At 44.8% G+C, this 23,116-nt stretch overlaps 1 protein-coding gene across 1 annotated transcript in view; it reads left to right on the forward strand.

The window, feature by feature from the left end:
- Positions 1-398: 398 nt before the first annotated feature.
- Positions 399-23,116, forward strand: part of LOC140482706 (immunoglobulin superfamily member 2-like) — a 35,670-nt gene continuing 12,952 nt past the window's right edge. Inside the window, exons 1-4 of the mRNA XM_072580240.1 lie at positions 399-654; positions 5,902-6,246; positions 11,325-11,669; positions 21,278-21,622. Of these exons, the coding sequence (XP_072436341.1) occupies positions 603-654; positions 5,902-6,246; positions 11,325-11,669; positions 21,278-21,622 (1,087 nt within the window). The 5' untranslated portion in view covers positions 399-602. The remainder of the gene's footprint in view (positions 655-5,901; positions 6,247-11,324; positions 11,670-21,277; positions 21,623-23,116) is intronic.

Below are 23,116 nucleotides of genomic sequence, written 5' to 3' on the forward strand. Positions count from 1 at the left end.
GTTCAGTAACCTGGTTTGTGTTTACATTTACCCTGAGTTTCATGGTCAGGCTAATTGGGGACTTTGGAATGTTTGAATAAATCTTTCCCCATTGCAACAACTCGTGGACTAGTGGACTTGATTTCCTGAGAGTCATGACAATGTGGAATTTTAAATTACGCATGTTGTCATTACTCCTTTCATGTGTTTGGAAATAAGCTGGGGTGAGGATCCATTGTCATGATAATTGTTGCAAAGATTGTAACCACCACTGTATAATTCTCAGGGTAGATTCACTGACAACAAATCATAAACAACAAATATTATCAGATTCACTTCATGGAAACCCACTCAGTAATGTCTGTTCACCAAAGGGTTAAGAGAAAATTAGAAAAAAAACATTGAAAGCCAAGAAATGGAATAAGGAATGTGTTCAAACTGCTGTCCCCCATCTCATGCTAGAGAACCATGTTGAATTTTCTTTTTACTGGCAGCTTAATTTCTTTAACTTCTGAGAATAAATGATTTAAAAAGCTGCAATTGGCTCAGACACTTTGAGTTTTGAATTAGTAACTGGACATACAATAAACTGTGTGGAGAAACAGGGTTGCCAGTCTGTTGAGATGATCAGTGGAACTCTACTTGCTGTGATCCTGTCCCTCTGTGTTACTTTTGGTAAGTGTTTGCTTTGGAGAAGTTTAACTTGCTATAAAAGACCTCTCTATGGCTTTTGCTGCTGTGGAATTTGTGTGAATTCTATAAGTTTGAATGTTGAGAACTGGAGGGGAGAGTCACAAGGAGAATTTGTCACTGTCAGGGGATTTTTAGTGCAGCTGACACAGACCAGAAAATGGAGCATTCCTTCCATCTTTTTCTGTTATTTATTTACTGGGAGAATGGAATTGAGGGAAAGGCTGCTCCATTGAGGTGTGGAATTGGAGTGGATTAGATTACTCTGTGTGTTCACTGGGTCTCATTAGGGTGGATTGAAAGACAACCTGCTGTTTTATAAAGTTGGTGAATTTACAGCTTTGTGATTCAGAGTGAGTTTCACCAATGGACCGGTGCTGACACTCACATTAATTCTCAACTCTCAAGCTGCACCTTCACACTCACTGAGAGTGTAGAGTCTCTTTGTGCTTCCACCATTTCCCAGCTGTTAAATGGACAGATAATACTGTGGAACAAATGGGGGATTTCACCATCTACAGAACAAAGAGGGAAACTGCAGGAAATGTGATTTTGATAATTTGGCTGAGATATGGTTGCCTTTTTTGAACAACAGCTGCAAACTGAGCCCAGTAAATGGAAAAAAAGAAGCAACATTTGCTGCACAGAGTGGAATCTCACTGTTCCCAAAATCACAGGAATGTTCTGATGAAGAAGGAAGCCATTGGGCCCATTGTATCTGCACCAGCTCTCTGACCACTTTAACTTAGTGCCAATGCTTGCCTTTTCCCCACCATCCTGCACATTGTTTATATTTAAACAAACATCCAATAGCCTGTTAAATGCCAAAACTGGACCTTAAGGCCAGAGGATATAGGAGCACAATTAGACCATTCAGCTCATTGTGTTGTTTCTGCCATTCAGTGAGATCGTGGCTGCCCTAATAGTTCCCATGTCTACTTTCCTACCTTTTGCCCATAACCCTGGATTCCATTCCTGATTAAATATCTGTCACTATCAAACTCAAAGTTACTTCAGGACTCAGTCTCAACAGCCCTGTGTGGGTAAAGAATTCCTCAGATTCACTTCCTCTGAGAGATTAAATTCCTCCTCATCTCCATCTTAAATTGCAGACCCATTCCTATGAGCTTTAACCCTCTGACCCCAGACACCCCCACAAAGGGAAACAATCTCCTCTCCATATTCACCCTGTCAAGGTCCAAAGAAACTGAGATGTTTCAAAAATTCTTTTCATTCCAAACTCCAATCAGGGCAAGCCCCTCCCCTGGGATTGAGAAAAGGATTCATGTCAATATATTCAGGAAGTAATAGCCGAACATTTGGAAAATCATAATCTAATCAAGCAGAGTCAGTGTGGATTCATAAAAAGGAAATCATGTCTGACTAATTTATTTGAGTTTTTCAAGAAAGTCTCATCTAGATTGGAGAGAGTGGAACCAGTAAATGTTTTGTGTTTGGACTTCCAGGAGGAATTTGGTCAGGAGGCTCACAAAAGGCAAATTCATTTGATAAGAATCCACAATATTGGAGAGAGCATACTAGTGTGGCCAGAGAAATGGCTCATGGGGAGGAAACAGTGAAAAGGGATAAGGCGTTCATTTTCACGTTGTGAACAGTGGACCAATGGGGTTCCACAGAGATTAGTGCTGAGACCACATCTTTTTACAATTTATATTAATGTAGGAATATTTGCAGATAACACAAAAATAAATGAAAAGGCAATTTGTGAGAGAGACACAAACAGTTTATAGAGATATCGATCATTTTATGAAAGTGTGCAAAAAGCTGGCAAATGGAGTATAATGTGTGAAAATGTGAAGTTGTTCATTTTAGAAGGGAGAAAAAAAGAACAGAATATTATTTAAATGGAGAGAAATTGCAGAAAACTGCAACACAAAGAGATTTGGATAAACTTGTGCACAAAACTCAGAAAGCTAGCACACAGGGTTAACAGGAAATCAGGAAGGCTAATGGAATGTTGGCCCTTATTTCAAGGGGGTTGAAGTATAAGTGTCAGGAAGTTTTACTGCAACTGGACAAGGTGCTGGTGGGCCCACATCAGGTGCACTGTCAGCAGTTTTGGTTCACCTTATTGAAAGAAAGATTTACTTAATTGGAGGCAGTTCAGAGAAGGTTCACGAGGATGATCCCTGGTATGGAGGGATTGTCTTATGAGCAAAGGCTGAACAGGTTAGGACTCTACTCACCTGAGTTTAGAAGAATGAGAAGTAATCTCTCTGAAGGAAACTTAAGGAGCTTGTCAGGATTAATGCTGAGAGGATGTTTCCCCTCATGGGAGAGTTTCGGACCAGAGGCCACAGTCTCATAATTAAGGGACACCAGTTTCAGACTGAGATGAGGAAGAATGTCTTCTCTGACAGGATTGTGAGCCTTTGGGTTCCTTGCTCCAGAGAGCTGTGGGAGCAGAGTCCTTCTGTATGTTTAAGACTGAGATTGATAACTTCATGATCAGTTTCCAGGAATGTGGAGGAAAGTGGATGTGAGGAATGTTTTATTCAGCTGAGAACATTGGGTGCTGGTACATAATTCTTTGAAGTTAGCATTGCGTGTAGACAGGGTGGTTTAAAAATAAATTCATACTTGCCTTCGTTGTTTCGTCTTTCGATTATAGGAGTTGGGATATTGAGATTGTGCAGGATATTGGTGAGGCCTCTTCTAGAGTACTGTGTCCAATTCTGGTCACCCAGTTAAAGGAAGTATATTGCTAAACTGGAGATGGTTCTGAAGTGATTTACCAGAATGCTATTGGCTATGGAAAAGTTATGTGACAAAGAAAATCTGAATTAGTTGCAACTTTTCTCACTGGAGCATAAGAGGTTGGGAGCTCACCTGATAGAAAGTTATAAAATAAAGAGAGATATTGAAAGGGTTAATGGAAGGTGTCTTTTCCTGAGAATGAGGGATCTCTACACTAGGGAGCCCATTTTTAAGGTAAAAGTAGAGAGATTTTAAAAAGATATGATGGGCAAATTTTTTACACAGAGGGAATTTCAAGGGTGGAATGAATGACCTGAGGAAGAGTTGGATGTGGGTACAATCGCAATGTTTAAAAAAACATTTGGATAAGTATATGAAAAGTAAAGGTTTGGAGGGATATTGGCACTAGTTTTGTTTGGGATTATTGATGACTGCATTGGCGCCACCTCGTGCTCCCGTGAGGAGGTTGAGCAATTCATCAACTTCACCAACACATTCCACTCTGAACTTAAATTTACCTGGACCATCTCTGACACCTCCTTCCCCTTCCTGGACCTCTCCATCTCCATTAATGATGACCGACTTGACACTGACATTTTTTACAAACCCACCGACACCCACAGTTACCTGGATTACACCACTTCCCACCCTAACTCCTGACAAAATGCCATCCTGTATTTCCAATTCCTCTGCCTCCGCTGTATCTGCTCCCAGGAGGACCAGTTCCACCACAGAACACACCAGATGGCCTCCTTCTTTAGAGACTGCAATTTCCCTTCCCACATGGTTAAAGATGCCCTCCAATGCATCTCGTCCACATCTGGCACCTCCGCCCTCAGACCCCACACCTCCAACCGTAACAAGGACAGAACAGCCCTGATGCTCACAGTCCACCCTATCAACCTCCGCATAAACCAAATCATCTGCCGACATTTCCGCCACCTCCAAATAGATCCCACCACCAGGGATATATTTCCCTCCCCACCCCTTTCCACCTTCGGCAAAGACCATTCCCTCTGTGACTACCTTGTCAGGTCCACGCCCCCCAACAACCTACCCTCCCGTCCTGGCACCTTCCCCTGTCACCGCAGGAATTGCAAAACCTGCGCCCACACCTCCTCCCTCACCTCCATCCAAGGCCCCAAAGGAGCCTTCCACATCCATCAGAGTCTTACCTACACATCCACCAATATCATTTATTGTATTTGTTGCTCCCAATGCGGTCTCCCCTACATTAGGGAACATCTCTGGGACACCCACACCAATCAACCACACCACCCTGTGGTCCAACATTTCAACTCCCCCTCCCACTCACCGCCGACCCCTCACCACCCGATGCCTGGAGGAAGAACGCCTCATCTTCCGCCTCGGAACACTTCAACCCCAGGGCATCAATATGGACTTCACCAGTTTCCTCATTTCCCCTTCCCCCACCTCATCCCAGTTCCAAACTTTCAGCTCAGCACTGTCTGCATGACTTGTCCTACCTGCCTATCTTCCTTTCTACCTATCCACTCCACACTGCTCTCTGACCTATCACCTTTATCCCACCCCCATTCACCCATTGTACTCTTTTCTAACTTTCCCAACCCTCCTCCCTGACCTATCACCTTCATCCCCACCTCCACTCACCTATTGTACTCTATGCTACTTTCTCCCCACCCCAAACTCCTCTCATTTATCTCTCCACCCTTCAGGCACTCTGCCTCTTTCCTGATGAAGGGCTTTTGCCCAAAATGTCGATTTCCCTGCTCCTCGGATGCTGCCAGAACTGCTGTGCTTTTCCAGCACCACTCTAATCCAGAATCTGCTTTCCAGCATCTGCAGTCATTGTTCTTGCCTTGTTTGGGATTACATTCACCATGGACTGTTTGGTCCTAAGGGTCTGATTCTGTGCTGTATGACACTGTGACTCGATGACTCCATTGAATGGTGGACAGGCTCATAGGGCTGAATGGCCTACTCCTGTTCTAATTCCTCTGATCAACTTACTCAATAATTTCTACACTACCCCCAAAAAAATTGCATATTACAATATTATATTCCATTTGCCACATTTTGTCACTCACTTCACATGTGACTCTCTCTTTGCAGGTTCTTCATCTCCTCTTGACACCTCACTTTTCTCCTTATCTTGGTGTCATCACCAAATTGATCCCCCATCCAGAATCAGAGATTGCTGTGCTGGAGTCTCTCATTCTTCACCCTTCAAATCCGTGCTGCATCTCCTCCTCCATCTCCCCTGAAGTGGGATGGAATATTACTGGACAAGGGACACAACATTCCAGTGGGACCCACCCTGACTCACTAACTGAGCTGTAGGTACTTTAGACTGACCCTGGGACCATCACTGGCTCCATGTTATCTACCTGGAGCTGGAGGGGCACACCTTGTGACCCTCACATTTGTCTTCAATCTGCCCAGCTTATCCAATTTCCCTCAGCCCTGCCGTAGGTGTAGGAAAGACCAAACAATCAGACTGTAGTTTATTTATTGGTATTTTTTATTTTGAAGGTGCAAATGTGTCAGTCCTTCTCCAGTCTCCCAGCCTGGAACGGGTCACCAAAGGTCACACTGCCCGGTTACGGTGCACCATGAGGAATGCTGCAGTGACACACATCGATGTACACTGGTATCGGTTGGAAAGACGGATTAAGGTGGTCTGGATTTTAACATATGATGTGAGGAACATCACACAACGGTACCCAGGATTCACTGAGCGTTTCCAGCCTTCCAGAGATCCCTCCAGTAACAGCTTCATTCTGACCATCTCAAATGTGAGGCCCAGAGATACTGGGGTCTATTATTGTATGGTTTCGGATAATGTCCCCGGTACAGGAAGCCAGCTCATTGTAGACAGTAAGTAGAGTTTACATGGCAATCAACACCAGCAAGAACCTTCTGCCCAATGAATGAATTGAAGATCAGTTTGTTTTCAAGAAGTTTGAGGAGATGATGGAGAGTGACCTCAGGGATGGATTCACTGTAGGGAGGAAGCTGAGCTCAGGTTCAATGTTGGTGAATGGTGGGAGATAAGAGATATTTTTGCAGCAATGGGAGGAGAATCTTGTGGGAAATGTGGAGCTTTCTCCTGAAGAATGAGTGACATTAATTCCATTCAACTCACAAGACTGTCAGTGCCATCGGGCTGGATGTGCAGAGTCAGGGAGATTGCTCTGTGAGATGCCACATCTGCAAGAGAATCTCCCAGGGATTGGGAATGAACCATAGAGCACGAAGGGGCATACACATCCAGGTTAAAGGGAACCACTCCACATCACGTATGGGGCTAGGGAAGGAACCCGACCTCCATGAGCTCCCACAACTGAGACTAGGTTTGAAGCTTAGACAGAGCCGTCGATTGATGGAGCAGAGGAGAGGCCCTTCATCCCATTGAATGTTTTCCAAAATCCCCTCAAAACCTCCTGATTTTCACTTTAAAACTTTGCATCTCATTATTGATTTTTTAATTAAATGAAAACATACACTTTCAATCCACAGTGTCCATATCCCTCATCACATTATACTCCTCAGTCAGGTCATCCCTCAGCCTTCTCACTCCAGAGAAAACACTGCAAGTGTATCCAGCCTCTCCTCATGGCTGAAGTGCTCCATCCCAGGCAGTATCCTCTCCACTCCTTCCAGTGCAATTACATCACAGGGAGAAGGAAGCGCGAGGAGAGAGGAGCCTCTGTTGGGAACAAGGAATGGGGATGGTCTGGGGCTGGCAGCTGAAATCAGGAGCTGCCCTTTATTCAAGCAATGTCACTGTGAATTCAACCCCTGCTGTGCCTTCTGGCCCTTATTTAAAGGAGGTTAGCCAATCAGAGTTAGGAAGTCTTACTGCAGTGCTACAAGGCGCCGGTGAGACCACATCGAGAGCACAGTGAGCTGTTTTGTTCCTCTTTTTAAGGAAATAAATCATTTCACTAGTGGAGATCAGAGAAGGCTCACTGGTATGATCCTGGCACCAAGAGATTGTCCTACAAGCAATGGCTGAACAGGTTTAGCACCATTTGCAGTTTCTCAGATACTGAAACAGTTCATGTTCAGATTAAACAAGATTGAGAAAATATCCAGGCTTGTGCTGACAAGGGGAAAGTAACATTCATGCCAAACAATGCCAGGCTCCAATAATACAAAATTTAACTACCACCCCTGCCATTCAAATAGGATTGCTATCACTGAATTCGCCAATATCATTATCCTTGAGGTTACCATTGACCAGAAACTATGGGAGTTTGCACATTCTCCTCGTGTCTGCATGGGTTTCCTCCGGGTGCTCCGGTTTCCTCCCACAGTCCAAAGATGTGCACGTCAGATTAATTGGCCATGCTAATTTGCCCATATGCTAGGTGCATTAGTCAGAGGGAAATGGGTCTGGGTGGGTTACTCTTCAGAGTGTCGGTGTGGACTGGTTAGGCCGAAGGATCTGTTTCCGCACTGCAGGGAATCTAATCTAATCTAATATAAGCACATTGGCTAGAACTGCAAGTCAAAGTAGTCTTAATGTTGGGCGTAAGTTGAATAAGGAGTTGAAATTCGCCTGTTGCAAAGATATTACTGCAGCTGTTATGGGGGATTTCAAAATGGAGCTAGACTGGGAGAATCAGGATGGTACTGGATCCCAAAAAGGGAGTTTGTTGAGTGCTTCTGAGATGGATTCTTAGAATAGCTTGGACTGGAGCTTTGCAGAGTAAAGGCAATTCTGGATCTGGTGTTGTGCAATGAACTGGATTCAATCAGGGACCTTGAAGTAAGGGAGCCATTAGGAGGTAGTGACCATAACATGATAAGCTTTAATTTGCAAAGGGAGACAGAGAAGGGAGAATCGGGAGTGTCAGTATTGCAGTTGAACAAAGGGAACTATGGAGCCATGAGGGAAAAGCTGGCCAAAGTTCAATGGTTCAATACCCTAGCAGGTGGCACTGGAGCAACAATGGCAGGTATTTCTGGATATAAAGCAGAAGATGCAGGATCAGTTCATTCCAAAGAGGAAGAAAAATCCCAAGGGGAGACAGGGGCGGCCGTGGCTGATGAGGGAAGATAAGGACTGTATAAAGATAAAAGCGAAGAAGTACAACGTAGCAAAGATGAGCGGGAAGCCAGAGGGCTGGGAAACTTTTAAAGAGCAACAAAGGTTAACTAAACAGACAATATGCAGAGAAAAAATGACGTACGAAAGTAAACTGGCCAAAAGGTGGGGAGTAAAAGCTTTTTTGGGTATGTGAAAAGAAAAAAAATGGTTAAGACTAAAATTGGGCCCTTGAAGACAGAAATAGATGAATTTATTACAGGGAACAAGGAAATGGCAAAAGAGTTGAATAGGTTTGGATTTGCCTTCACTGGGGAAGACACAAGCAATCTCCCAAATGTAACAATGGCTGAAGGACCTAGGTAATGGATTAACTGAAGGGGAAGGAAATGGTGTTGGATAGACTGTTAGGCCTGAAGGCTGACAAGTCTCTGAGACCTGATGGTCTGCATCCCAGGGTACTTAAGGAGGTGGCTCTGGAAATCATGGATGCATTGGTAATCATTTTCCAATGTTCTATATATTCAGGATCAGTTCCTGTGGATTGGAGGGTGGCTTATGTTGTCCCACTTTTCAAGAAGAGAGGGAGAAAGAAAACAGAATTATATACTGGTTAGCCAGACGTCAGTGGTGGGAAAGATGCTAGAGTCAATTATAAAAGATGAAATTACGACTCATTTGGATAGCTGTAAGAGGATAGGTCAGAGTCAGTAAGGATTTACGAAGGAGAAATTGTGCTTAACTAATCGTCTGGAATTTTTTGAGGATGTATCTATGAAGATGGAGAAGGGAGAGCCAGTGGATGTAGTGTACCTGGATGTTAAGAAAGCCTTTGATAAGGTCCAACATAGGAAATTAGTAATTAAAATTAGGGCACATGGCATTGGAGGCAAGGTACTGACTTGGATTGAAAATTGCCTGACTGACAGGAAGCAAAGAGTAGTGATAAATGGGTCCCTTTCAGAATGGCAGGTACCACAAGGTTCGGTGCTGGGACCGCAGCTGTTTACAATATACATCGATGAAGACATTACAAGCAATATTAGCAAATTTGCTGATGACGCAAAGCTGGGTGGCAGGGTGAAATGTGAGGAGGATGTTATGAGTATACAGGGTGACTTCGACAGGCTCGGTGAGTGGATGGATGCAAGACAGATGCAATTTAATGTGGATAAATGTGTGGTTATGCACTTTGGTGGCAAGAACAGGAAGGCAGATTACTATCTAAATGGAGTCAAGTTAGGTAAAGGGGCAGTACAATGAGATCTAGATGTTCTTGTACATCAGTCAATGAAAGCAAGCATGCAGGTACAGTAGGTAGTGAAGAAAGCTAATGGCATGCTGGTCTTCATAACAAGAGGAATTGAGTATAGGAGCAAAGAGATTCTTCTGAAGTTGTACAGGATCCTGGTGAGACTGCACCTGGAGTATTGTGTACAGTTTTGGTCTCCAAGTTTGAGGGACATTCTGGATTTTGAGGGAGTGCAGTGTAGGTTCACAAGGTCAATTCCCGGAATGGCGGGACTATCAAATGTTGAAAGATTGGAGCAACTGGGCTTGTATACACTTGAGTTTAGAAGGATTAGAGGGGATCTGATTGAGACTTATAAAATTATTAATGGATTGGACACTTTGGAGGCAGGCAGCATGTTTCCACTGATGGGTGAGTCCAGAGCCAGAGGACACAGGTTAAAAATAAGGGGTAGGCCATTTAGAATAGAGTTGAGGAGAAACTTCTTCACCCAGAGAGTGGTGGGTGTATGGAATGCTCTGCCAAAGAAGGCAGTGGAGGCCAAGTCTCTGGATACTTTCAAGTAAGAGATGGCTAAAGCTCTTAGAGATAGTGGAATCAAGGGTTAGGGGGATAAGGCAGGAACAGGATACTGATTGAGGATGATCAGCCATGATCATAATGAATGGTGGTGCTAGCTCGACGGGCTGTATGTCCTACTACTGCACCTATTGTCTATTGCATATTGTCTATTGTCAAAGGCTAGGAATACTCTGGTAAGTAACTAACCTCCTGACTCCTTAAATCTGTCCACCATCTGCAAGGTACAGGCCAGGCGTGTGATGGAATGCTCCCCACTTGCCCAGATGGGTACAAAATCCTGGGATTTCATTCCTAAGGGACTGATGGGTTTACCTACAGCACATGGACTGCAATGGTTCAAGGTAGCACCACACCACTACCTCCTAAAAGACAACTCATGACAGACAATAAATGCCCTTCCAGTGACACCCACGTTCCAAAATGAATAAAAATGTCAATTGGGAATCTTCTCACTGGGGTTTAGAAGAATGAGAGGTGATCTCTTTCAAAGATATCAGATTCCTAAAGGGTTTGACAGGGTCAATGCTGAGAGGATGGTTCCCTTCATGGGAGAGTCTAAGTCCAGAGGACACAGTATCAGAATTATGAAGCATCAATTTAAAACGGAGGTGTTGAGGAATTTCTTCTGTCAGTGAATCTTTAGAACTCCTTGGTACAGAGAGCTGTGGGTGGGCAGAATTCTTGTGTATATCGAAGTTTGAGACAGCGAGATTCTTGGTTAGTTGGGGAATCAAGGATTACAGGGAAATCACAGGGAAGTGGTCGTGAGGAATGTAGATCTGTCAGGATCCTATTGGATGGCATAGCAGGCTTGTGGGCTGAGTGGCCTCCTCCTGTTCCTATTTCTTATAGTCTCAGGTTCTTTAATTGTTTACACAAATAGTTATTACAGTTATTTCATGAATTAAAGATCTTTTGTTTTCTCTGTTTCAATTCTACTGGTTCAATCTTAAACAAGTTCCCTTTTTAATACAGAATGTGTTCCACCTGAATTGTCACTTTGAACAACTGGCAGCAAATTGTAACTCAGAGAATTGATTCTTAAATCCTTGATCTTTTCCCCTCAAGTTGCAAATCCTGTCGTCCTTCTCCAGTCTCCGAGTCTCAAACATGTCATCAGGGGTCACACTGCCCGGTTACAGTGCATCATGAGGAATGCCGCAGTGAAACACACCACTGTTAAATGGGACAAACAAAAACCAGGGAGTCACTATGTGCGAATTTTAACACATGGTAAAGATGGTTCCACACAATGGAGCCCAGGATTCACTGAGCGATTCCAGCCTTCTCGAGACTCCTCCAGTAACAGCTTCATTCTGACCATCACAAACGTTCAACCCAATGACACTGCCGTGTATTACTGCTCAGTGCGGGGTAGTATCTATGGAAGAGGAAGCCGAATCATTGTAAACCGTGAGTAACATTTACATGACAATCTCCTCCTGTAATAACCTCGTGCCCAATGAATGAATTGGAGATCAGTTTGTGATCAAAAAGATTGAGGAGATGATGAAGAGTGATCTTGGGGATGGATTCACTGTGGGGAGGAAGCCAAGTTAAGGTTCTGAAATGTATTCAATTCTTTTATGAGATGTGGGTGTCATAGCTGTGCCAGCATTTATTGCTCATCCTTAATAGTTTGGATCAGAAATTGCCTCGCTGAAAGAAGATAAAGGATGGTGGTTGATGGGAAATGCTCATCCTTGAATATGGGTGTACCACAAGGACCTGCTTTGGGGCCACTGCTGTTTGTCATTTTTGTAAATAAACTGGATGACGCATAGAAGGATGGATTAATAAATTTGTGGATGACACTAGGGTTGGTGGAGTTGTGGATAGTGCCGAAGGATGTTGCAGATTACAGAGAGACATAGATAAGCTGCAGAGCTGTGCTGAGAGGTGGCAAATGGAGTTTAATTAAGAAGAGTGTGAGATGATTCACTTTGGAATGAGCAGCAGGAATAAAATGTACTGGGCTAATGGTAAGATTCTTGGTAGTGTAGATGAGCAGAGAGAACTTGGTGTTCATGTACGTTCATGTCCCTGAAAGTTGCCACCCAGGTTGATAGGGTTGTTAAGAAGGCATATGGTGTGTCAGCTTTTATTGATGAAGCGATTGTGTTTCGGAGCCATGAGGCCATGTTGCAGTTGTACAAAACTCTAGTTGGCCACACTTTGAGTATTGCATCCATTTCTGGTCACAACATTGTAAGGAAGAATGTGGATGCTTTGGAAAGTGTTCAGAGGAAATTTATGGGGGGAGGGTCTTATGAGGAAAGGCTGAGGGACTTGAGGATGTTTTTGTTAGAGAGAAGAAGGTTGAGAGGTGACTTAGTAGTGACATACAAGATAATCAGAGGGTTAGATAGGGTGGACAGTGAAAGCCTTTTTTCTTGGATGGTGAAGGCTCGCATGAGGGGACATAGCTTGAAATTGAGAGGTGATAGACATAAGACAGATATCAGAGGTAGTTTCTTTACTCAGGAACTAGTAGGGGCCGTGGGAACACACTGCCTGCGACACTAGTAGACTCACCATCTTTAAGGGCATTTAAATTGTCATTGGATAAACATATGGATAAAGATGGAACAGTGTAGATTAGATGAACTTCACATTGGTTCAACAAGTCGGCACAACATCAAGGGCTGAAAGGCCTGTACTATGCTGTAATGTTCTATGTTCGAACTGCCCTTGAGAAGGTGGTGCTGAGCTGCCTACTTGAACCACTGCATTGACCCATTGGCTGTCATTCCTGGGTTAAGGTCAGGCTCCTACACAATCTATTAAGACCCTGCAAAACGGTTCTTCAAAAGCTGTGATTGGAATTAAAGGTGAAGCTTTAATTGAGGGTTGGGGAATCCCCAAATCCTGACATCTACCAGCTTGTCTGTTAAAATTTAACATGTTTATATAATCCTGACCAAAACAAATATTTTAATATATTAGACCGTGTATTCCTCATCCATTAATGACCTGCCATTGGAATCTCATGAGCCAATGTGCGAAATTTCATTCTGGTTCTCAGATGGAGTGACTACCTGATGCACCATGGTCCATTCCTCATTGCCTGGCATTTGGGGCTGCTATTGTATCAATTTCTCAAAGGTAAATGGAAAATGATTGCAGTTGTAGGAATATCAAAGGTATCTTCAGAGAAGGGAGCATTGCAAAATTAATCACTGTCACGATATGGTAGGACAGAGAGAACATGATCCTCTGAAAGTAAAAATGAGGGAGAGGGAGCTCAAGAATTTGTCTTTGGATATTAAAAGGAGAGTGAAACCACTGGGGGGGACTGCATATTGCATCTATTTCCTCATTTGTACTTTGTCTTTCAAGCAAGAACACTCAAGGATTGTTTCTGATTCCATTTCTGATGAGACATTTGGATAAAACTCTCTCAGTTCAGATCCAATTGATGCACTAATGCTAAAGCATATTTTCTGAATCTGGTCAGCTGAATTCTCTTTAACTTCATTCTTTAAATTACAGTTTTGAAAATAAAATCTGATAACTGAAATTCCAAATCAACTCTTTGTTTTATAGGATGCTTTCTCCATTTGACTAACTCTGTAAACCTGAGGTATAATCACAACACAGGTTGCTCTTCTTGGAATATATTCATCTTTTTCATCTTTACTGATATTTTTCCAGTACCCTTCGTAAGGTTAATATTCTATAACCTGCCTGATCATTTTCCAAAGTGTTATCAGTTCTCTCAATAGAAATGTATTACACTCCTCCCACTACAACATATGCATTGACTAAGTCACTGGATCATCCACTTCTATGTGACTGGAACTGGTTTATAGTCCCTATGAATGCCTCCAATTACAATTTTATCTTTCATGAACTTCTCTGGATGACAACAGGACCATCAGGCAACACCAGTGACTGACATACCCAAACACCTTTCAAGATATTTGTTTGTTTATCTCTTTGCTTTGAAGCAAAAATACTCTCCTTTGAGATACAATACTCAGACCCTCCAGTGCTTTCACGCTCCTTGTTAATATCCAAAGACAAATTCTCAGGAATGTCCTGAGATCCCTCTCCCTCATTTGTATTTTCAGAGGATCATGTTCTCTCTGTCCTACCCTATCATAACAGTGATTAATTTTGCAATGCTCCCTTCTCTGAAGATACCTTCAATATTCCTATGACTGCAATCAGTTTCCTGTTTACTTTCTGGTAATTGACGCAATAGCAGCATTCATGAAGCATCTGGATAAATACACGAAAAGGAAGAGAATAGAGGGATATGGATCCTGAAAGTGAAGACAGTTTTAGTGCAGAGGGGTGAATGTGTTGGTGCAGGTTGGAGGGCCAAAGGGCCTGTTCCTGTGCTTTCTTGTTCTCTATTCTTTGGTATGTCTCATATCATTACAGTGGAAACATGGTCCTTTCTGTAGTTGCAGCCTGTTTCTGTTATAGTGATAACATATTTTTATGGCTGTTCTCCACTTCTTATTGCTCTATCAGCAAGACATTTTATTCCTGCAGTTTCTTTGAGGATTTCCAGATAACTCTTTCCCCACTCTAATTTTCTGTGTGAGATATGTTAAGGCTATCTGCTTTGCTTGTCCCGAATGCTTCATCATCATCATAAGAAGCCTTTCAGTTCTCTGAATTCTCCCATGATTCCATTCTCATTAATTTCACTGTCACAGCATTATCTGAATCCCTGACCCTACCACCTTGCATTCTCCTACACCAATACCCAGGCCAGTTTCTTCCTTGTAGTTTCAATTTTCAATTGTTCGATCCGACTTGGTGTTTCTAATTATCATTACTTTTATTGAATGAGGTGGTCTTTCACTGTAACAAACACACAAGGCTGCAGATTTTGTATTCACAATGAAACAGAAGTTTATTACACATAAGAGATTAAGATAAAATAGAATGAACCAAACTAATTGCATATAAGCTAATTCAATGAAATTTGAAAGCACATGGAAACAATAAAATCACATTTATTCTAATACCATCAATTTTCAATATTCATCTCCCAGGGAATATCCTTTCCATCACATCGATAAGTTTGACTTAACTCTTTCTGTCTTCAGAGATTTGAGCCTCTTTGAGGGTAGCCCTGGATTATTCACATAAATGAGCTGAAACTTGCTTAGTTTTAAGTAATCCCTTTGATTATCAACTTTAATTGAGACATTGTGACATTACTATGAAAACACCCAATAGCTTATGAATTTGTGCTTTCAAGCTGGCTGTGTCTGACATTTCCTTTTGGTTGGAGAAAGTGAGGTGTGCAGATGCTGGAGATCAGAGCTGAAAATGTGTTGCTGGAAAAGCACAGCAGGTCAGGCGGCATCCAAGGAGCAGGAGAATCGACGTTTCGAGCATAAGCCTTTCTTCAGGAATGAGGAAAGTGTATCCAGCAGGCTAAGATAAAAGGTAGGGAGGAGGGACTTGGGGGAAAGGCATTGGAAATGCGATAGGTGGAAGGAGGTCAAGGTGAGGGTGATAGGCAGGAGTGGGGTGGGGGCGGAGAGGTCAGGAAGAAGATTGCAGGTTAGGAAGGCAGTGCTGAGTTTGAGGGATTTGACTGAGACAAGGTGGGGGGAGGGGAAATGAGGAAACTGGAGAAATCGGAGTTCATCCCTTGTGGTTGGAGGGTTCCTAGGCGGAAGATGAGGTGCTCTTCCTCCAACTGTCGTGTTGCTATGGTCTGGCGATGGAGGAGTCCAAGGACCTGCATGTCCTTGGTGGAGTGGGAGGGGGAGTTGAAGTGTTGAGCCACGGGGTGGTTGGGTTGGTTGGTCCGGGTGTCCCAGAGGTGTTCTCCGCAAGTAAGCGGCCTGTCTCCCCAATATAGAGGAGGCCACATCGGGTGCAGCGGATGCAATAAATGATGTGTGTGGAGGTGCAGGTGGATTTGTGGCGGATGTGGAAGTATCCCTTGGGGCCTTGGAGGGAAGTAAAGGGGGAGGTGTGAGCGCAAGTTTTGCATTTCTTGCGGTTGCAGGGGAAGGTGCCAGGAGTGGAGGTTGGGTTGGTGGGGGGTGTGGACCTGATGAGGGAGTCACGGAGGGAGTGGTCTTTTCGGAACGCTGATAGGGAGGGGAGGGGAATATATCCCTGGTGGTGGGGTCCGTTTGGAGGTGGCGGAAATGACGGCGGATGATCCGCTGTATATGGAGGTTGGTGGGGTGGTAGGTGAGGACCAGTGGGGTTCTGTTCTGGTGGCGGTTGAAGGGGCGGGGCTCAAGGGCAGAGGAGCTGGAAGAGGAGGAGATGTGGTGGAGAGCATCGTCGATCATGTCTGGGGCGAAATTGTGGTCTTTGAAGAAGGAGGCCATCTGGGTTGTACGGTATTGGAACTGGTCCTCCTGGGAGCAGATGCGGCGGAGGCGAAGGAATTGGGAATATGGGATGGCGTTTTTACAGGGGCAGGGTGGGAGGTTGTGTAGTCTAGGTAGCTGTGGGAGTCGGTCGGTTTATAGTAAATGTCCGTGTTGATTCGGTCGCCCGAGATAGAAATGGAAAGGTCTAGGAAGAGGAGGGAGGAGTCTGAGACGGTCCAGGTGAATTTGAGGTCGGGATGGAAGGTGTTGGTAAAGTGGATGAACTGTTCAACCTACTCGTGGGAGCACGAGGCAGTGCTGATACAGTCATCGATGTAGCGGAGGAAAAGGTGGAGGGTGGTGCCAGTGTAGCAGCGTACAGTCCACCTTCCGCAATTACACTGGCACCACCCTCCACCTTTTCACAGTCCATCTTCTGCAGCTACACTGGCACCACCCTCCACCTTTTCCTTCGCTACATCAATGACTGTATCGGCGCTGCCTCTGCTCCCACCACGAGGTTGAACAGTCCATCCACTTTACAAACACCTTCCACCCCAACCTCAAATTCACCTGGACCATCTCAGACTCCTCCCTCCCCTTCCTAGACCTTTCCATTTCTATCTCGGGCGGCCAAATCAACACGGACATTTATTATGAACCGACAGACTCCCACAGCTCCCACTACACCTTCTCCCACCCTGCCCCCTGTAAAAACGCCATCCCATATTCCCAATTCCTTTGTCTCCGCCGCATCTGCTCCCAGGAGGACCAGTTCCAATACCGTACAACCCAGATGGCCTCCTTCTTCAAAGACCACAATTTCGCCCCAGACATGATCGACGATGCTCTCCACCGCATCTCCTCCTCTTCCCGCTCCTCTGCCCTTGAGCCCTGCCCCTTCAACCGCCACCAGAACAGAACCCCACTGGTCCTCATCTACCACCCCACCAACCTCCATATACAGCGTATCATCCGCCGTCATTTCCGCCACCTCCAAACGGACCCCACCACCAGGGATATATTCCCCTCCCCTCCCTATCAGCGTTCCGAAAAGACCACTCCCTCCGTGACTCCCTCGTCAGTTCCACACCCCCCACCAACCCAACCTCCACTCCACCTTCCCCTGCAACCGCAAGAAATGCAAAAAATGCGCACACACCTCCCCCTTTACTTCCCTCCAAGGCCCCAAGGGATACTTCCACATCCGCCACAAATTCACCTGCACCTCCACAGACATCATTTATTGCATCCGCTGCACCCGATGTGGCCTCCTCTATATTGGGGAGACAGGTTGCTTACTTGCGGAACGTTTCAGAGAACACCTCTGGGACACCCGGACCAACCAACCCAACCACCCCGTGGCTCAACACTTCAACTCCCCCTCCCACTCCACCAAAGAAATGCAGGTCTTTGGATTCCTCCATCGCCAGACCATAGCAACACGACGGTTGAAGGAAGAGGGCCTTATCTTCTGCCTAGGAACCCTCCAACCACAAGAGATGAACTCCGATTTCTCCAGTTTCCTCATTTCCCCTCCCCCAACCTTGTCTCAGTGAAATCCCTCGAACTCAGCACCGCCTTCCTAACCTGCAATCTTCTTCCTGACCTCTCCGCCCCCACCCCCTCTCCGGCCTATCACCCTCACCTTGACCTCCTTCCACCTATCGCATTTCCAACGCCTCTCCCCTAAGTCCCTCCTCCCTACCTTTTATCTTAGCCTGCTGGACACACTTTCCTCATTCCTGAAGAAATGCTTATGCCCGAAGCATCGATTCTCCTGTTCCTTGGATGCTGCCTGACCTGCTGTGCTTTTCCAGCAACACGTTTTCATTTCCTTCTGGTTCCCAGACTCCTGCCAAGTTAATTTATCCCCAGCCCCCATTAATAGCACTCAGGCATCAGCTCACAAAGGCTGGCTCTAGTTAGCTGCAATCTTTCTGTGCTCTCCACGTGTCACCTTCTCATCAATTCCACAGGATCACTGTTGTAGGAATTTCACATCCTTCTCCATCCTGCACCATTTCTCCAGCAATCCATCCATCTGCTTTATCCTTCTGCTGATCTACTCACTTATCCGTGGTACTGGGAGGAAATGCTGATTCCTTTCCTAGCTTCCTAAACTCTGACTGCTTGAGCATAGTTCTCCTTCTGCTTCTGTAATTTGGGATATATGTGGAGTGGGACTATTGACTGTTCACTGGATTAGTGGTGCTGGAAGAGCACAGCAGTTCAGGCAGCATCCAAGTAGCTTTGAAATCGACGTTTTGGGCAAAAGCCCTTCATCAGGAATAAAGGCAGTGAGCCTGAAGCATGGCGAGATAAGCTAGAGGAGGGTGGGGTTGGGGAGAAAGTAGCATAGAGTACAAGGGGTGAGTGGGGGAGGGGATGAAGGTGATAGGTCAGGGAGGAGAGGGTGGAGTGGATAGGTGGAAAAGGAGATAGGCAGGTAGGACAAGTCCGGACAAGTCATGGGGACAGTTACTGAGCTGGAAGTTTAGAACTAGGGTGAGGTGGTGGAAGGGGAAATGAGGAAACTGTTTAAGTCCACATTGATGCCCTGGGGTTGAAGTGTTCCAAGGCGGAAGATGAGGCGTTCTTCCTCCAGGCGTCTGGTGGTGAGGGAGCGGCGGTGAAGGAGGCCCAGGACCTCCATGTCCTCGGCAGAGTGGGAGGGGGAGTTGAAATGTTGGACCACGGGCGGTGTGGTTGATTGGTGTGGGTGTCCCGGAGATGTTCCCTAAAGCGCTCTGCTAGGAGGCGGCCAGTCTCCCCAATGTAGAGGAGACCACATCAGGAGCAACGGATACAATAAATGATATTAGTGGATGTGCAAGTAAAACTTTGATGGATGCGGAAGGCTCCTTTAGGGCCTTGGATAGAGGTGAGGGAGGAGGTGTGGGCGCAGGTTTTACAGTTCCGGTGGTGGCAGGGGAAAGTGCCAGGATTGGAGGGTGGGTTGTTTGGGGGCGTGGACCTGACCAGGTAGTCGCGGAGGGAACGGTCTTTGCGGAAGGTGGAAAGGGGTGGGGAGGGAAATATATCCCTGGTAGTGGGGTCTGTTTGGAGGTGGCGGAAATGTCGGCGGATGATTTGGTTTATGCGAAGGTTGGTAGGGTGGAAGGTGAGCACCAGGGGTGTTCTGTCCTTGTTATGGTTGTAGGGGTGGGGTCTGAGGGCGGAGGTGCAGGATGTAGACGAGATGCATTGGAGGGCATCTTTAACCACCTGGGAAGGGAAATTGCGGTCTCTAAAGAAGGAGGCCATCTGGTGTGTTCTGTGGTGGAACTGGTCCCCCTGGGAGCAGATCTGACGGAGGCGGAGGAATTGGGAATATGGGATGGCATTTTTGCAAGAGGTAGGATGGGAAGAGGTGTAATCCAGGTAGCTGTGGGAGTCGGTGGGTTTGTAAAAAAATGTCAGTGTCAGGTCGGTCGTCATTAATGGAGATTTGGGCCTCCTTCACCGCCGCTCCATCACCACCAGACACCTGGAGGAAGAATGCCTCATCTTCCGCCTCAGAACACTTCAACCCCAGGGCATCAATGTGGACTTCAACAGTTTCCTCATTTCCCCTTCCACCACCTCACCCTAGTTCTAAACTTCCAGCTCAGTAACTGTCCCCATGACTTGTCCGGACTTGTCCTACCTGCCTATCTCCTTTTCCACCTATCCACTCCACCCTCTCCTCCTTGACCTATCACCTTCAATCCCTCCCCCACTCACCCCTTGTACTCTATGCTACTTTCTCCCAACCCCCACCCTCCTCTAGCTTATCTCGCCATGCTTCAGGCTCACTGCCTTTATTCCTGATGAAGGGCTTTTGCCCGAAACATCAATTTCGAAGCTACTTGGATGCTGCCTGAACTGCTGTGCTCTTCCAGCACCACTAATCCAGAATCTGTTTTCCAGCATCTGCAGTCATTATTTTTACCCTATTGACTGTTCAACCTCACCCTTTCCAGAGAGTTCTCCAGTCACTTGATAATTTCACTGACAGTGGGACAAGACAGGTAGTACCATAAATGGGTTCCTTCCTGTGGGTGCAGCAACACGTATCTATTCCTCTGAACATTCAATGCATTGTCATACAGTAAATTCAGTTCAATTCATTTCAATTTTTCAATGAACATCATGAGCGTCTGATATAGCTGGGGTTCCCATGGTAATATTGATTCATCTCCCCAGGTGATCATCATTTACATCCAGTCCCCAGACCAGAATACTTGCTGGAGAGTGAGTTACACAGGGAGGATTGTGAAGAGTCTGGTTCAGGGAAAGGTGATCATTCTGAGGAAAACAGTGAGCAGAATGGGGGGAATGAGGGAGCTTCCCAGAAGAGGCTGCAGAACTGAGTGATGGGTGGGTCAGGGAGAAGGGAACAGCATACATGAGAAGTTTGGAGAATCTGATGGAGACAGGTAATGGGGAGAGTCTGAGGCTGGAAGCTATGATCATAGACCTCCCATAATTCAGGCAATGTCACTCTACACTCTGATCCAGATATTCCTCTTTTAATATTTACATTAATAGTTATTAAAGACATTTAATTACTCAAACATGGTTTGTTGATCTGCTTCAACTCCACTGGTTCAATGTTAAACCAGTTCCCTATTTAATTCAGAATGTGTTCCACCTGAGCTATCTCTTTGAACAACTGGCAACACATTGTAACCAGGAGTACTGATTCTGAAATTCTCGATATTTTCTTCCCTAAAGGTGCAAATCCTCCAGTTCTTCTCCAGTCTCCGAGCCTGGAATGGGTTACCGAGGGTCAAACTGCCCATTTACAATGCATCATGAGAAATGCTTCAGTGACAGACACCACCGTTAAATGGTACCATCAAAAAACAGGTTGCTGTAAAGTGCAAATTTTAACACATAGTAAATATGGCTCCACACAATGGAGCCCAGGATTCTCTGAGCGAATCCAGTCTTCCAGAGACCCCTCCAATAACAGCTTTATTTTGACCATTACAAATGTGCAGCCCACTGACGCTGGGGTTTATTACTGCTCAGTGTGGAGAAAGATCTATGGGAGAGGAAGTCAGCTCAATATTATCAGTAAGTACAGTTTTCATAACAATCTCCTCCAACTAAAACCGCTTGCTCAATGAATGAATTGGAGATCAGTTTGTGATTGTCTTGAATTCCCTACATTTTTGTAATCCCTAGAGGTCTTGTCATTGGAATTTCATGAACCAATTCGTGAAATTTCATTCTAGACCTCAGATGGAGTGACCACCTGATGGACCTCTGTCCATTCCCCATCATCTGGTACTTGAGCTGAACACTATTTCCTCAATAATACTTTGTCTTTCAAGTAATAACACTCAATGATTGTTTCTGCTTCCATTTCTGAGGAGGCTGTTTGATCAAACCTTCTCAATTCAGGATCAATTTGTTGCATTTCTGCTAAAGAAGATATTCTGAACCTACGACATTCATTCTGTTCATCATCATTATGTTCAATTAAACTTTTGAAAATTAATTTTGTGAACTGAAATTCCAAATCAACATGATCATGCACTATTATTGCGTGGTTCTAAATCTATGAACCTGAGATCTAATCACAACACAATGAGGATAAAATCCAGGATGTTCCTCATGTCACATTTCAGGTTATTTCATCTTCAAGATTTGTTCCACAACCCATGGTGAGGCTGATATTCTTGAACCTGTGAGGTCATTCACCAAAACAGAATAATATCCTTCTGTCAGAATATGTTTTACTCCTATCACTGCGACCTCACTACTGCATTAAGCAAGTCACTTTTCAATCCAACCCTGCATAAGCTACTTGAATGTCTCCAATTAATATTTACTCTTTCAATAATTACTCTAGAAGTCAAAGAGGATCATTACGCAGCATCAGGGATTGATTTGCTCCAGTGTCTCTTAAGATCTTTCTTGGTTTACCTCCTTGCTTTAAAGCTGAAGGAAATACTCCCTCAAAACTCAGACCCACCTGTTGCCTCACTCTCTTTGTTCATATTTAAAGACAAATTTTCTAGACTGTCCTGATTTCCCTCTCCATCATTAGTGCATTCAAAGCATTCATGTTTTCTCTGTCCTACATTATGGTTAGAATAGTTACTTACTTTTGTGACATATCTTTTTCTGAAAGTTCTTTTAATATTCCTCTGATTCTAATCTGTTTCCCATTGAACTTCCAGCAATTGTCTTTGGCATATCCTGTCTTACGAAGGTGGGAGAATGTTAATTACTATCAATCACTTTTTGGTTCCAGTCTTTCTCCTTTAGTACTTTAACATCCTTCTGTTTGTTCTAGAATATAAGGCTGTAAGACAATATGAAATAGGAACAGGGATAGGCCATTCTGCCCCTCGAGCCTTCTCCACCATTCAATGAGGTTATGGCTGCTCCGATATTTCCACACCCTCTTTCCTGCATTTTCCACATAACTCTTGAAGCCTTGACTGATCAAAAACCTATCTATCGGCATTTTTGCCCTTTCCTGGTAACTCTATCGATCCCAGCCTTAAATATACACAAGGACACTGCCCCCACAGATCTTTGTGGTAAGGAGTTCCAAAG

The sequence above is a fragment of the Chiloscyllium punctatum genome, chromosome 11 (genome assembly GCF_047496795.1).
Source record: "Chiloscyllium punctatum isolate Juve2018m chromosome 11, sChiPun1.3, whole genome shotgun sequence".
Lineage (NCBI taxonomy): Eukaryota > Metazoa > Chordata > Chondrichthyes > Orectolobiformes > Hemiscylliidae > Chiloscyllium > Chiloscyllium punctatum.